At 40.3% G+C, this 16241-nt stretch overlaps 1 protein-coding gene across 4 annotated transcripts in view; it reads right to left on the reverse strand.

The window, feature by feature from the left end:
- The window catches only part of dlgap3 (discs, large (Drosophila) homolog-associated protein 3), a 156886-nt gene that overhangs the window by 6466 nt on the left and 134179 nt on the right, over window positions 1-16241 (reverse strand). For all 4 annotated transcript variants that reach the window (XM_020623869.1, XM_020623868.1, XM_020623871.1 and 1 more), the window contains exons 4-9: window positions 7774-7982; window positions 5913-6015; window positions 5558-5774; window positions 3689-4227; window positions 1252-1346; window positions 129-348 (exon numbers count right to left, since the gene is read on the reverse strand). In XM_020623869.1, the coding sequence (XP_020479525.1) occupies window positions 129-348; window positions 1252-1346; window positions 3689-4227; window positions 5558-5774; window positions 5913-6015; window positions 7774-7982 (1383 nt within the window). The remainder of the gene's footprint in view (window positions 1-128; window positions 349-1251; window positions 1347-3688; window positions 4228-5557; window positions 5775-5912; window positions 6016-7773; window positions 7983-16241) is intronic.

The following is a 16241-nucleotide window of genomic DNA, read 5'->3' on the forward strand; positions in this document are numbered from 1 at the left end:
CAAAAACCCCCCCCCCCCCCCCCGATATTGAGAAATACTCAGTGGTAACATAAGTTTGATTCTACCAGGAAACTCCATAGGATCACTTTAATCAAGGAGCAGAGTTTTGTGCATCATTGCAGACTTACCTCTCTGTAGCCCCATTGCCCTTGTGTATGGACTGTACGGTGGCACTCTGTGTACTGGCTAGCAGCTTCAGGCTCTGACGAGTGCCTTTGGAAGGAACAGCCAAACTGGAGACTCTTGTCCTGTGTTGGCACAGCGACGCTGAGCCCCGGGAAGCCCTCAGGGTCCAGGTCTGCTTGCACACTTGCCGTCACACTGTTGGAGCGCTTGAAACGAGCTCGCCTATAACAATCACAAATGGCCCAGAGCCATTTAGTTACACAGAGTATTACATGCAAAAGCCATTCTCAAAAATATTTTCTTCTAATAACTGCACATTCGGGTTAATGCCGGAATAGTTAAAGTGTCACTGCAGTCACTACTACTCACTCAACTGTGATGAGTACTACTAAATCCTCTGGCATATGATGCACCAGTGTGTACAGATGTCATGTCAATAAATGAGTGTCATGAATGATCAGTTTATTCTATAACAGCTTAATACCCCACCTCCCCTCACCCTTCTTGGCTGACTGATGAGGTGTGAGGTGTGACTCAGATTTCTGTTCTCACACATCACAATGTCACCTATAAAGACTACAGGAAGTGGGGGACAAAACTGACAGGTCACAAACTGTTTGAGGTTCGGGAGGCTGTGAAATGTGACCCATTAAATAATGCTGGATATAATTATGAAAAGGGCTGCATCACATGCGAAAGACATGTCGAGTGTATGATTTGAGTAGTCATGGTTACAGTCACATGGCGAAAACAAGACATTCTTGGAACAAGGTGCTACTGAGTTCAAGCTGTGAGGTCTGATGAAATGTTAAATGAAATAATGGGATCTAGCCTAGAAATCAACCATACGTGGCTGCACTGTCGGGTGCCAGGAGATGAGGGCTTTTTAAAATTCTACATTAAAATTATTCACATAAATTACAGTACGAAGACCAAAAGTTCTTGATGAAGCCACATTTTTGGGCCAAAGACAAATCAACAAATAAACAAATGCACAGTTTGCAAGTTGTGTCCATAATTAAGGGAACTTAAATGTCAGGGAATATAAACACACTTCAAGTAAGGAAGAGATTCCAAAAATAAATGCTTGTTCCTTGCTTTGCATTTTAGTTGTATTTCCATTACCTTTTGTCATCTTCCACTTGGACTCCTACAGAGTGGACCTCTGTAAGAGCTTTGCCCTCTGCATCTGAATCTGACAGGGTCTCTGAGCTGTCCACCTGGAACAGACAAAGGCAGAAAGCACCACAGTCAGAGTAGAAGTACAGTGCCTTGCGAAAGTATTCGGCCCCCTTGAACTTTGCGACCTTTTGCCACATTTCAGGCTTCAAACATAAAGATATAAAACTGTAATTTTTTGTGAAGAATCAACAACAAGTGGGACACAATCATGAAGTAGAACGAAATTTATTGGATATTTCAAACGTTTTTAACAAATAAAAAACTGAAAAATTGGCCGTGCAAAATTATTCAGCCCCTCATGAAGAACAAGGAACACACCAGGCAGGTCCGAGATACTGTTGTGGAGAAGTTTAAAGCCGGATTTGGATACAAAAAGATTTCCCAAGCTTTAAACATCCCAAGGAGCACTGTGCAAGTGATAATATTGAAATGGAAGGAGTATCAGACCACTGCAAATCTACCAAGACCTGGCCGTCCCTCTAAACTTTCAGCTCATACAAGGAGAAGACTGATCAGAGATGCAGCCAAGAGGCCCATGATCACTCTGGATGAACTGCAGAGATCTACAGCTGAGGTGGGAGACTCTGTCCATAGGACAACAATCAGTCGTATACTGCACAAATCTGGCCTTTATGGAAGAGTGGCAAGAAGAAAGCCATTTCTTAAAGATATCCATAAAAAGTGTCGTTTAAAGTTTGCCACAAGCCACCTGGGAGACGCACCAAACATGTGGAAGAAGGTGCTCTGGTCAGATGAAACCAAAATCGAACTTTTTGGCAACAATGCAAAACGTTATGTTTGGCGTAAAAGCAACACAGCTCATCACCCTGAACACACCATCCCCACTGTCAAACATGGTGGTGGCAGCATCATGGTTTGGGGCTGCTTTTCTTCAGCAGGGACAGGGAAGATGGTTAAAATTGATGGGAAGATGGATGGAGCCAAATACAGGACCATTCTGGATGGAAACCTGATGGAGTCTGCAAAAGACCTGAGACTGGGATGGAGATTTGTCTTCCAACAAGACAATGATCCAAAACATAAAGCAAAATCTACAATGGAATGGTTCACAAATAAACATATCCAGGTGTTAGAATGGCCAAGTCAAAGTCCAGACCTGAATCCAATCGAGAATCTGTGGAAAGAACTGAAAACTGCTGTTCACAAACGCTCTCTATCCAACCTCACTGAGCTCGAGCTGTTTTGCAAGGCGGAATGGGCAAAAATTTCAGTCTCTTGATGTGCAAAACTGATAGAGACATACCCCAAGTGACTTACAGCTGTAATCGCAGCAAAAGGTGGCGCTACAAAGTATTAACTTAAGGGGGCTGAATAATTTTGCACGGCCAATTTTTCAGTTTTTTATTTGTTAGAAAAGTTTGAAATATCCAATAAATTTCGTTCCACTTCATGATTGTGTCCCACTTGTTGTTGATTCTTCACAAAAAATTACAGTTTTATATCTTTATGTTTGAAGCCTGAAATGTGGCAAAAGGTCGCAAAGTTCAAGGGGGCCGAATACTTTCGCAAGGCACTGTATTTGCTGAAACACACACTCCAAAGATGACAAACACCACCAAGGAATAATTAAAAATTTTGGTAAATAAGATCATTCATTTAGGTGAGAAGATCAATACCACTGTCATTTTTGTCCATGAAAAACATAAAGAAAGAAAGAAAAATAAAAAGCCAGGAGGTAGTTTGCCTAATTTTTCATTGATACCCAGCCTGGTCTATTTCCCCAGGTTATCAAATACTGACACTTCATCAAGTATTTTTGACGTTGTATACACACATCAAAGGTACCCTATAGTGTTGCATAGTGTTTTCAATAGAGTACAGTGTTATCCCACTTGTGTGAAGATTTGACACTCAGAGCAACAGGTACAGTTATGCATTTATAGGATGTGTTGCAGGTAAATGCATGGGTCAGACTAACATTAGATCATGTTTATTACTACGCTTTAAATGTGTTGCTAGGCATATTTCTGAACTCTGAGAAGAAGACTAGCATTTTCCACTTGCTTTCAGTTTTTACACATACAGTATGCTAACGAATGATTCCTAACACTAGCATCACAGTTGATGCATATACATGAGAGTGGCATCACTTCTCAACAAACCCTGGGCTAAAAGATGAATCACTGTATTTCTGAATGATTGATTTCTTGTGTTTTTCTCCACTGCAAATTGAATATCTTTGGGTTTTGGACTGTTAATCAGACATACAGTATTTGAAGATCTTGGGCTCTGGGAAATGGTGACAAGCCTTTTCCACTGCTTCTTGACATTTGTGTTGATTAAATGGTTAATCCACTTAATAATGTACAGTAAGTGAAAAAAATAAAAAAATTAAAATTAATTTATTTCCCTCCCTAACCTGTACAGCTATGGATGGCCGCCACTTTCTTCCACCATGTCCTTCATCCTGCCCTCCAGCTTTACTCAGCACTATGCTGTTCTGAGGCAGAGAAGTTGATTTCCCCAGGCTGCCTCCAACCCTACCTTCCCTCTCCCTAGCTGGCCTCGGTGGCCCCTCCAGCAGACTGTCAGCTGAGCTGCTATGTTTGGCCCTGAACCCAACGCCTGGACCTCCTCCGTAGGGCACCAGCTCCCGTGATCCCCTAATCCCATCCAGGCTCTCTGCTGAATTACTGTGCTGTCGGGCACGCCCAGGGCCCGTGGCGGTGTAGTACCCTCCTCTGGAGGAGCGACCCGAGGGCCCGTCAGTGATGCCTAGGTCCATAGAGTTGCTGTGCTGCTTGGAATGCCCAGATCCTGTGCATGAGGCCAGCTGTCCACTACTCTGGAAGTAGGAATCCTGGGTAGACTCAGTACTGCTCTGGGCCCGGACAGAGAGTGAAGACTTGGACATGCGAGGTGGGAGTGGGGGAGGAGCACCTTTTCGGTAAGGAAAGACTGAAGTGTCAGAAGAGTGAGAGAGAGGAACACAGAAGCACAGTGGGCTGTTAAAAGCTAAATGCAAGCTAATATCGACAGGGAGCAGGGGATACTTAGAATAAGGACAGACTGGAAGGACAAGGTTAGAGAGTGGGGGAAAAGGAATTTTGAACGAATACAGAGAGAAAGAGAAAATCAGAAATTCAGCTTTTGGTATTTCAGTGAGAGGCAGGGAGTGAGATGGTGGGAAAGGCAGACATGACATAACTGAACTCTTCCCTTTGAGCTAACTTAACTTTCCTTCTTAAGAAGATAAAACTATTTCCTGAGAGAAATGTTAAAATGAGAAGTGAGTTGGTCTCTCCCTACTCCCTCACAGTTTGGTTCAAACATATATGTACACACCTGGTTTATTTTTCAAACTTTAATACATTTCATTCCACCGACTTTGTCACACCCAAGAAGCTTGGATCTCCAGTGTCTGCATGCATATACAGTATGTATGTAGGTATATGTGCATTAGAGTTTGCCTGCTGTGCATGTGTATTTGTGGTTGATGCATAGTATATGACAGTTCACAGAAGCTTAATAGGTATTAATAAAAAAAAAACAACAAGCATGTTTAAACCAAGAATTATTAGGGGGGAGAAGAGAGAAATGAGATGTAGACAGAAAGATGGAGAAAGAGAGTATGCTACCATCATCATCACCCACCCCCAGCACGGACTGTTCACCTCCCTAACCTCTGGCTGGAGGTTCAGAAGTGTGAAATGCAGGACCACTAGACTGAAAAACTCTTTCTTTCCCTCTGCCATCAGACTCCTAAACAGCTGAGGAGTTTATTACCAGGAAATACGTCATGTACTGTTTACATTCTCAGTTTGCACATGCATAATTGCACATTGACTGTTGACTGCTGCACATGCTGCTCCAATGTATCATACATTCTCTATTATATTCTTATATATTTTTATTATATTGCTGCATTTGCTACAATCATTGAATTTTAGGGTGGCAACGCGGTTTAGGTATTAGGGTAAGGGTTAGGCAAGTAGTGGTTATGGTTAAGGTTAGGATAAGTCTACAGGAAATGAATGTAAGTCAATGTAAAGTTCCCAAAAGGAAAGAAAACACAGCTTGTGTGTGTTGGTGTGTGTGTCTGCAGTCTGTAAAGTTTTTTTGTTGATGTAAGCAGACAAGTTGTCATAAAATTCCTTCTCCCAGCTGCTGCCCTCCCACCAAGGTCACCACCACATAAAATGCAACCGCCATCCTAGCACTCACATAGACATCAAAGACTTTTACATAACGCTAGATTTAACTACTGTGTATACATGCACATACTCACCAGCCCCGCCCTTGATGCTTCCCTGGGGGCCTGACATGGAGAAAACGGAGAGGCAGTCATCGTCCTGGGAACAGCCGGCCTGGATGGCACGGACATAACTGTGACTCCGAGTGCGGAATACACCTGGAAGGTCCAAGGCCTCGACGGCTTGAGACTCCACCCCCCCAAACATGGTCTCACACACTGCCTCAAACTGTCGGTTCAGCGTGTCTCCCAGCTAAAGGTTGAGAGAGAAGGTGACAGAAAAACAAATAAAATGCAGTCAGTAATTAACACAAAACTCATATTCTGCATCCCCAAAGACCTATTCATATAGATAATTCACATATACAGTATAAACCAGACTATTTCTTACCTGAGAGCTGGTCAGAGAGCGGGTGTAACTGCGAGAGCGGGTGTGGGTTTTGGGAGTGGTTCGGCTGTTAGGATAGGAATCTGTACACTGCTTACATGAGTACCTGAATTAAACACAAACATAATCAGTATTATGATTTACTGTAACAACTACAGTGCATGATGAAACCAATAGTTATTTCTCAGCTACAGCAGCTGGCATTATATTCAGACTGTAAAATCTACAACCATTTGTTTTGATATCTTTGACCAAAATTCATTTGTAACACACACTGTCCACCATTTGGTTCGCAGGTTGGATATCCCGAAGCACCCTGATATGTGAAAATATTCTAGGACAAAACCCAGGTTCCTAAAGAATTTTCATGCAGTATACTGTATGAAGGTATCCACTACAAATACTGTAAGAACACAAATGTTATTTTTCTGTTTTTAATGGTACTTGAATTGTGCTGCTCTGTTAAAAGGTTGGTTTTGTTGTTTTTTGCACTAATGTTAAGTAAGAATTCTGTATTGACACATACTGTCTCTTTATTCTATGACATAATTCTCACCACAAGACAGTGCTATTTACAGCTGTCATCCCTAAATGAGTGATGACAATTTGAATATCACTATTACTCATCATGGAGAGTACAAGCTACTACTCAGCCCGTGAAATTAGCTGCGTAACATCTTCTGTCACTCTGGAAAAAGCTTTCTACAGTCAGTCTACAGAAAATAACCCTGGTGAGTTCTCCTGTAAACAAGCAATCATTATGCTTACATTCAGTGTGACCAAAATGCACTGTGAGTATTCCTCAGCTCTTTCTTTCCTCATGTAAAACAATTTTTTAAGTACTTTCAATCCAGCATTGATTACATTCATGTTTATTAAATTGCAGTCTTCCTCTTTCCCACTTTTGCTGGTGAATTATTGCATATTTGGTTTGTGTATGTACACCAGTGTGGTAGTATAAAACCATCACCAACCACCAAGGAGATGTTGTTATAAAATATATGTAAAGATTTTAACCCAAGTGGCGAACATGAATTTGAGTTGTATCATTTTTTAATCACTAATTTTGTACAAATTTTCTGCCTTGAGTTTGACCCCAACACCTGCTGTTCTTAATAGCGACAATGGTGCTGCTTTATTGTGCAACCCAAATAAATAAATAAAAATGGAGGGATAGTAAAGGCATGTATTTCAGAACTTCTAGACCTTAACAACTGCTTCATAATAAAAAATGTCCTCTCATGAAGCAATCAGATTTTCTACAGACACATTAAATGTGTGCATTGGAAGGAGAAGTACACAGAGTGTTTTGCTATAGAAAATACCAATACTGCACAGTAAAAATACTCCATTACAAGTAAAAGTCATGCTTTCAATGTATTATTTAAAGTATCAAAAGTAAATGTACTCATTTTTATTTTTTGCAGTGTTTGACTTTGGAGCTCACAAGAAACCCAAAACTTTTGCTGTGGGACAATTTACAACTTTTATTAGTTCATGATGACCTTGTATAAATCCCAGCAGAGTACACCTGGAATCTGAGCAGGTCTTAAAAGATATGCAGCTGAAAAAGTGTGCAGGGTACACTTTAGGATTCTAAAGTAATGAATCCTATCTTATGTGTTGATAAAATCAAAGTAGTAACTATAGCATCACATAAATATAGTGATTTAAAAAGTACAATACTTCTGTTTGAAATGTAGAGAAGTATAAAGTAGCTGGAAATACTCAAGTACAGACAAGTACTTCAAAAGTATACAGTACTTACAGTAATTAAAGTGCTTGAGTCAGTGGACTTTATGTGCATAGATATCTAACTACAGCTGAATTTTACTGTCTGCTCTTTACATTTGTGACATTTGACCTTTGATCCATGCTGACTGATCGTCTGAAGGCATCATTCTGAGCAATCAGGGTAGACTTGGGTGAGGCTTTGGGACTGGTGTCTGAGTCTGCGCTGTCATCATCACCCATGGCCTTGATGTAGCTACCACTCCGCATGCGACGGCAAGGAATCTCCCCCCCGCTGTCAGTGGCACCGCTATATGCACCTCCCCAGTCTTCTGAAGGGACCTGAGACATATTCACATAAATGTTCACATAGGTACAGAAAGCATCATTACCAAGTAGGGTTGATCTGAACATACATCATGTAATGAGTAGAAACTGTATATGGTTATATGAAGTAGACACATGGTCAGATTTGTTTAGTAAGATTCTGTATAAATGGGTTAAACAGTTAAAATGAGTTAAAAGTAAGTATGCATTCTTCTTTGACACCAACTGTTAAAGGAAAAGCAATTAATCACAATGTAAATTATACAGTTTGAGATACTGAAGATGCTTTCACTGCACTGACAGCAGCGTCATCCCAATATCTGTTATTAAAGTCAAAATACTTTTCAAAACAGAAATATATTCTATCCTTGAAAAATATTTGAAATATTGAAAAATAAACAAAAGGACAGTGATTATTCACACATACAGTCCTGACACATGTGCACCTAGTCTGTGATTGTAAAGTAAAAACAGGAGCACAGTTAGCGCCAGCATGCTCATGCACACAATAAGACCACGTGCACACGCACGCACACACACACTCACTCACGTGCGCATACGGTGCATATGGTGGAAATGATATTAGAGAAAGAGAGAAAGCTACAAAGGGACTTACAGAAAGAGAGAAACTCTGACAGCTGGAAAAACACTGACACAGAGAAGGAAAAACAGCATAAGCCAGAAGCTGAAAGAGCGCAAATAAACAAATACACAGCTAGGCAAGGTAGATAAGTAGAGTAGACAGAAAGATGGACAAAATCTAGGCAGAAAGACAGAAAAGGTGGTACATAGAAAGACAGGAAGAGGAGCACACAGTGAAAAATCAAGAAGCAGACAATAACAGACAGCAGGCAGGAAGATAGATGAGCAGATAAATGAGAATCTGATGAAAAAATAAAATGAAACACATACACACATACACAGTAACATAGCCAAGACAAGAAACATAAAAAACTGACAAAGAACAATGAATTGAGGGGAAAAAAATACTGTACTGTCTTGTCTTTTGGGTATTCTCGAAATGTTTTTTGAAGATTCTTGATTTGTTTTTAAGAGATCCTTGTGCTGTTTGCTGTTTTGAAATGCTTGTACTGTCTTGTTTTTTGGGTATTCTCAATTTGTTTTTTTAAGACGCGTTGCATAGAGCAGCAGTGAGTTCCAGTAGCTCTGTCCTCTTTTGTGTTTTTTTCTTTCTGTGCTTTCTGAATTTGTCTATCAAGATCAGTGTGCGGTATCTGTACTTATGGTGTCTTGTTGCTTGCTCTCCGTTGTTTTTGCCCCTTACTGCTGCTGGGACACTGGAATTTCCCCACTGTGGGATCAATAAAGTTCTACCCATCCCATACCCTCATGTAAATTATGACTTTTCATAAATTTCATTACTCTTTAAAATAGTACCTCTGAACTGTTGTCTGTGTTTTTCACACATGGGTTAAAATGACATACAGTAAATGTACCCGGGTGGTAAACATGTACTAAGGGGAGATAAATAACTAAATCCACTGGTGGTGAAAGGTCCCCTAAAGGTTTTCAACATTCAAATTTTCATGCAATGTTTATGGATTTCCTGTTAATCACCATTCAATTTTGGTGATGTTATGTAAACATAACCTACAGTGGGCTACTGGAGTTTAATGTCACCTAGTACCTTGGCCACTAGATGGCAGTACGGAATGAGATGTGCACGTCCTGCCAAAACTTGACCACAAGCATTGTGGTCCCTTCCTTCTTTACGTTGGACTGAGCTTGAGAATGGGGTGCCGTGATTTTTTAACCTATGTAAGAAAATATGCCCAAAAATGCCCCACTTTAAAGATGTCATCTATTCTGACAAGGTGGTGTATTATAGATGCCGATGGTGCTGGCGGCAATGTGTCCAACATAAAGCTGGTGAGCTTTTGGCGGGATAGCCCACTGCCATATTTTGTTACCCCTTACTTTTGCTACTCTGTGTTTTGTTACTACATATCTTTTCGTGTGTAAATAAACTGTGACCTGCTGGACATCATAGCTGCAAGGACCCCAGTAATTGTGTCCTGAGTGGCAACATTTTACCTGGGCTACATAAACAATGAATGAAATTGTGAAATATTTTCAGGTATATTCATATGAGGTAAGTTATTTGTAAATGCTCCTAATATTCATGATTCACAGCCAGAACTGAATAAATGGCCTGACTGTCACTAAATGAAATACACAGTGCTAGTTCAATAAATTACCTGATTCGTGCACTGTAAGAAATGTCTGTGAAAAAAAGTGTAAATAGAAAAAGAATGAAGCAGTGTTTTATGTACAGTAATATTTAGTAAACTACTGAACCAAATAAAACTGTTAATCTTAAGGAAAAATACGTTAAAATAATTATATTTCTATGTGGAATTTACAGATTGCTGTGATTAAACACTGAAAAACCGTAATACGAAAAACACAATACAGTTAAAATTACAAAATGACAGTTTTAAAATAATGTTTTTTGTACAGAAACCGTATTATATTTTACAAATAAATATGTTATACTTTACAGATAAGATCATGTACAATTACAATAAAATTATGTAAAAAAATTCATTAGATACACCAGATACGTAAAATGAATAACACTGATTGTCTTGGTACAATGATGTGTTGGAAGCAGGAAATGGGTCTTGGGGGATGTTCTCAGCAAAAATGGTTAAAGGAAGGGCAAGCACTGAACCAACAACGGAGTCATGGGCACCCAAGGTTCACTGATGTGCATGAGAAGCAGAGGGTAGCCCGTGTGGTTTGATCTCACAGAATAGCGACTATAGAACAAGCAAAGTTGAAAATTTTAATGTTTGCTATGATCGACAACTGGCAGAACAAACACTGCATAACAGTTTGTTGTGTATGGGGCTGTGTAGCTGCAGGCCAATCCACCACTCAAAGGCCCCTAAAGGGAGCATATGAGTGTCTGAGCTGGACTACGGAGCATTGGTCTGGTCTGATGAATCATGTTTTCTTTTACATTATGTACAAAGTTGGTGCATGGGGAAGACATGGCACCATGCACTATGGTAGAGGCAGGGTGATGCTCTGGGCAATGCTTTGCTTGGAAACCTTGACCTCCAAATTCCCCAGATCCCAGTCTGCTCATGCATCTATGGGATGTACTAGAAAATGTCAGATGTGCAGAGCACCCATCTCACAACTTGCAGGACTGAAAGGATATGCTGCTGACATCTTGCTGCCAGATAACAGAGGACACCTTTCAGAGGTCTTGACTCCATGCCACAATGGGTCAGAGCTGTTTTGGTGACAGAGGGTGACCTACACAATAATCTAGCCACAGCGGTTGCAAGCCAGTGACTTCTGTGTTGATCTCAAGCCCGGATAAATATAGAGGGTTGCATCAGGAAAGGCAAAGTGGTGGTAGGAGAATGTGTAGCCAGACAGCATCGGATGGTGGTGTGTAGGATGACTCTGACAGTCAGGACGAAGAGGAGAGGAAAGACAGAAAAGAAGAGAAAGAATGTTGTGAGGACAGAAGCCAAAGAGGAGATATATGGATGTGTTAATAAAGGATGAAGTTAGTTGGTGTGAGAGAAGAAGATGCTGAGGATAGGCTTAGGTGGTAATGGATGATTGGCTGTGGTGACCCCTGATGGGAACAGCCCAAAGTAGAAGAAGAAGAAGAAGAAGAAGAAGAAGGGTGACCTACACAATATCTGATGATTTTAATGTGGTGGCTGATCAGTGTATGGACTACTTTTATACCCTCCCTAATAAAGTGTAGCTAATAACCAGTGGATTTTAAACCATCTGGGCATTACATTGCAGTGTTCCTTAAAACCTGCACTTTACTATTTATGTTCACTGTACAAAAGGAAAATTCATTATGATTTTCTAATGTGTAAATTTTCAGGCTTCAATTTTAATTTGAGGCTATTTACATATAAGGTGACGGGTGATGAAACTACAGAAATTTTATCTTTGTCTTCCAAATGGACAGTTAGTAGCTCTCCAAAGCTGTTCATCAGTTCTTTATTTTTGCTACTTGATCTGCTACTCTGTTGTAAATGATAAAATGAAAGGTTTCTGTTTTTTCATTAACTTATAATGCGGTAATATTAAGGCCTTAATACCAACTTGAGTGTAAAATTAATATATTTAACTGTATATTTTACATTCCTGCGAAAATACTCGCCTACGTTTAAATTTCAAACCAGATGAGCTCTGTGCCCTCAAGTCAATGAGCAGCAGGGTTTGTTTTTGATTGGACTACGTAATTATCGCTACCCCTTCACGTTGGCGAAGTTCACCGAATGCCCGCAGTCTATGGTCTGAGTGCGCGCCCTGTCTGCCAACTAGTGGAGCTGAATTACATGAAGACATGGAGAGTGACCATCTGTATCGCTGGTAAGCTAACAGTTTAAGTTTATTTTCTTCAAATGTGAAATATATTAGTGTTTGTTGTCTTCAACTGCGAGTGCATTTTGCAGTCAGTAATAATGCTGACTAACCGGTTCCATCTAAGTAGTGGGTTTCGTGCATAAGACTAAACTCTTTCAGTTCCTCTTGTAGTTAACTTAATGTTTTGACGCAGTGGTTTTTGTTGCATTTTCCCAGGAGGGTACAAACTTTAAAAACCTGCAGTTAGTTAGTTTGAAAAAAGAAAGATAACCTGTCGTTTTTGTAGTAAGACAACAGAGTTTGAGGGGTTATGTGTTGCATTGTAGAGTTCATAGAAACGAACCCCATTGTTTTTTCAAATGTGTTGGCGCTGACTACAAGCGGACATTTGATACTTATGCAGCTTTTAAAGCTCATTTCTATGCCTACACTTTCTGCTACTGCTACAGCCGTTACTACAGACTTCAAATGTGCCATTTCGCAAGGTACACACCAATTTTACACAGTGAAAGAACTTGTATCCCACTTAAAAGAGCACATAGCTGAGGGGCGAACTGTGATATGTCCAGTAAAAGGTTGGGAAAATACATTCACTGTCAAATCATCATTTACTGCTCACATATCCAGGAAACATAAAGCATGTTCTGTGGATAGCATAAGTGACATGTATAGGGAAACGACTGCCCGTTCTTCAGCTATCAGTGCATGTGAAGATGCATCCCAGAGCTCAAATGATGTCACAACAAATGAAAGCATTGAATTAACAGAAAATTTCAATGAGACTTTTCTTAGGAATGTATCTTTGTTCTACCTAAAACTGCAAGGGCATCTTCTTCTTCCAGGTTCAACAATACAGACAATTGTAGAAGAGATGCAAAGTGTGCATGAGTTGGAACAAGATTACACTTTAAGTAAACTGCAGTCACTTTTAAAAAATTACGTGTCTAACAGATGATGCTCTTGCTAAAATATGTGATTGTTTAAGGATACAGATCTGTTCTCTGTCATCAGGGACCACTGAGAACAACATATTCAAGAGCTGAGGCATTCAAAAAGATGTTCAAGTATATAGAGCCTAAAAAGATAATATTAGGAACTGACGAAAATATGACACAAAGGTTTGCTTACTACATACCTGTGATACAGACATTGAAAAGCTTATTAGAATCTGAATTATGGAAGAATTCAGTGTCACAACAGTCTTGTGAAATAGACTCAGGTGTTTTTGGTGATAAAAAATATGGACAAAACCGGTTCTTCGTTGAAAATCCAGGATGTCTGAAGCTAATTCTGTACCAGGATGCTTTTGAAATTGTCAATCCCCTCGGCTCTGCTAAGAAAAGACACAAAGTTGTTGCAGTCTATCTTTCTGTGGCAAATTTACCTGCTCATGTCCGGTCCAGTACTGATCACATATCCCTTGTCTTACTGTGTGGAGAGAATGACCTAAAACAATTTGGAAGTGCTAAGGTTTTCTCTGAGATGTTAGTAGATTTAAAACATTTAGAGGAAAATGGAATAACTATAGGTGGTGAAACAATCAAAGGGGCACTGTATTGTATTGCTGGTGATAATTTGGATTCACACAGCATTGGTGGACTTACTGAAAACTTTAGTCATTCTCAGTACTTTTGCAGGTACTGTGAAATCACACAAAGTGAGTTTCAGAATGATGATCCAAATGCATGTGGTACACTGCACACACCTGAAAGTTACGATTCTGCTGTTGGTGATCTATGAGCTGAAGACACTGGAGCCATCAAAGGCATAAAGGTAAATTCTGTTTTCAATGCTCTGAAATCTTTTCATGTTTGCCAGCCTGGTCTCCCACCTTGTTTAGGTCATGACATACAGTAGATATTATTTGTACTAGTTGTGTAAGGGTGAGCTAAGTGGTTATGAGTTCATTAAGTTCGTTTGAGCTGAACAATGAGCTTATATAAGTTGGTCAAGATGTTTCCTGTTTTTGAAGTACATCTCAGGGTGTTGTCTCCCGAAACTGGAGACAGGAAGCTAAGTTCAGAAATTGACGTAACAGCCTAAGGAAAGCTGCGGATAAAAGAGTGAGCCCGAAGGGTTAGAGTAGGAAAAGAGCGAGAGTGAATGCTACTGGGACAGTAAACTGTGTGCTTTTGGGGGGACCCGGCCGGGGGAAGACTGACGGTACCTCATGACAACAACTGACTGGACTAACTGGCGCTTTTGACAATCTTCTCATTTAATACTTTATCTATCACATTGCAGGAGGAGTGACTCTGGTCTCCGTTCTCTGTTCCCTATCAGATTGTCTGTTTTACTACTACTCTGTTCAGAATAGTTGTAATATTAAATGGTCATTTAAATTGGGATGATTTGTCTGAATTAATTTAGTCGGCATCACACTCTAGCCACGACAGCAGTTATATTGTTTGTATTTGTTCTACTGTGGGACTACAATTAGGAACAGCCCCCCAGTCAATTCAAAGAATTGGCAGACTACAGGATTACCGTGTATACCATAAGGGCATGATAAGTCTTTTTTTTCTCTTACCATTGAACAATGTTAATCTCTCTTTACTCTTTCCACCGATGAGACAAAGGAGACGTTCCTCCATTAGCAGCTGATATCCTGAAAATTATACCTGCTGTGTACGCTCTGTTACCAGCAAGAATGCCCACTACCTGCCACCCGGCCTGGTGCAAGGAAACCTTCAACATCACTATTCTGACACCCGGTTTGTGAACCAAACTGTCTCAAGGGCAGACACATGGTGAACATGCAGAGACAGCAATCTGAGACCAAGACTCCCCTCACTGTGGCAGGGCAGCTGTGCCCTGGTGCAGCTGCTGATGCCCGGACATTTGATGAATGATTGATATTCAGGTTAATTAGGATGAACTTACAGTCGATTGCTTGGCTTATTAATTTCCCATTTTTGTATCTGTCTTTAAATTTTTTACCATTTTGCATTTAAAAAAGAGGTATGAACGATTTATGCTTTGATAATTAGGATGACCTTACTGTTGAATAATTTTCCATTTTTCGATTTTCATTATTTGTTCTTTTCCATTTTTTATCCCAACAAACACACATTGCTTTCACTTCTTTTCTGTCTGTTGTTTTACCTTCAGACATCCTTAGTGAGACCAAACCGTTCAAAGATAAAAAGTGTCCAAGTACCCTGTTCTGTATTTAATCCACTCTGCACACAGGATTCAAGTTGCATTCTTTTAATCTACCTGATCCTACTCACCCAGACCTAGAAAAGACAACATAGTTGCAGTTAGCCCGTTCTCTTGAGACTCTATGAAACAAGACACTTCATCCTAACTTCTATCCACTTTGTTATAGTTGCCCCTAGTCACAGTGGACTCGATACATTTATCAGTAACTGTTGGCCAATCAATGGGATTACATTATCCACACTCCGCACCAGCACCACCGAGTATGATGCAGGGCATCGGCTCATGAGGTGACATTGCCTCTCAGGAACCATGCTTAGTCTCTTAGATCCAGTGACAAGGACTCTTGAGGCTTCAACATACCAAGACATTTGAACAGTCTCCCACTCCTGGACTCCATGGACAATCTCCACAGAGGAGTGGAAGCTGTTCTGACTGCAGCAAGTGGGCCAGCACCAATGTGGACCCTATGGGTCAAGAATCGGCTGTGACTCATGCTCCTTTGCATGAGAAGTCAGGTGGACGGACACTTTTTGGCAACACAGTGTTGTATGTTAGCAGTGAAGACATGTTTACATTACATTGAGATTCCAAAAGGGGGCCTTATGCTCCCTTTGGCTAGATGACTGATTTGTCTCTGACATTCAGGTCAGTCATCTAATACAGTTTATAATTCTCCATGTTTTTTGATTGACATGATAAAATCATGTCAAAAGGGGGAATTGTAAGATTTGAGTCTTA

The sequence above is a fragment of the Monopterus albus genome, unplaced genomic scaffold (genome assembly GCF_001952655.1).
Source record: "Monopterus albus unplaced genomic scaffold, M_albus_1.0 scaffold313.1, whole genome shotgun sequence".
Classification (NCBI taxonomy): domain Eukaryota; kingdom Metazoa; phylum Chordata; class Actinopteri; order Synbranchiformes; family Synbranchidae; genus Monopterus; species Monopterus albus.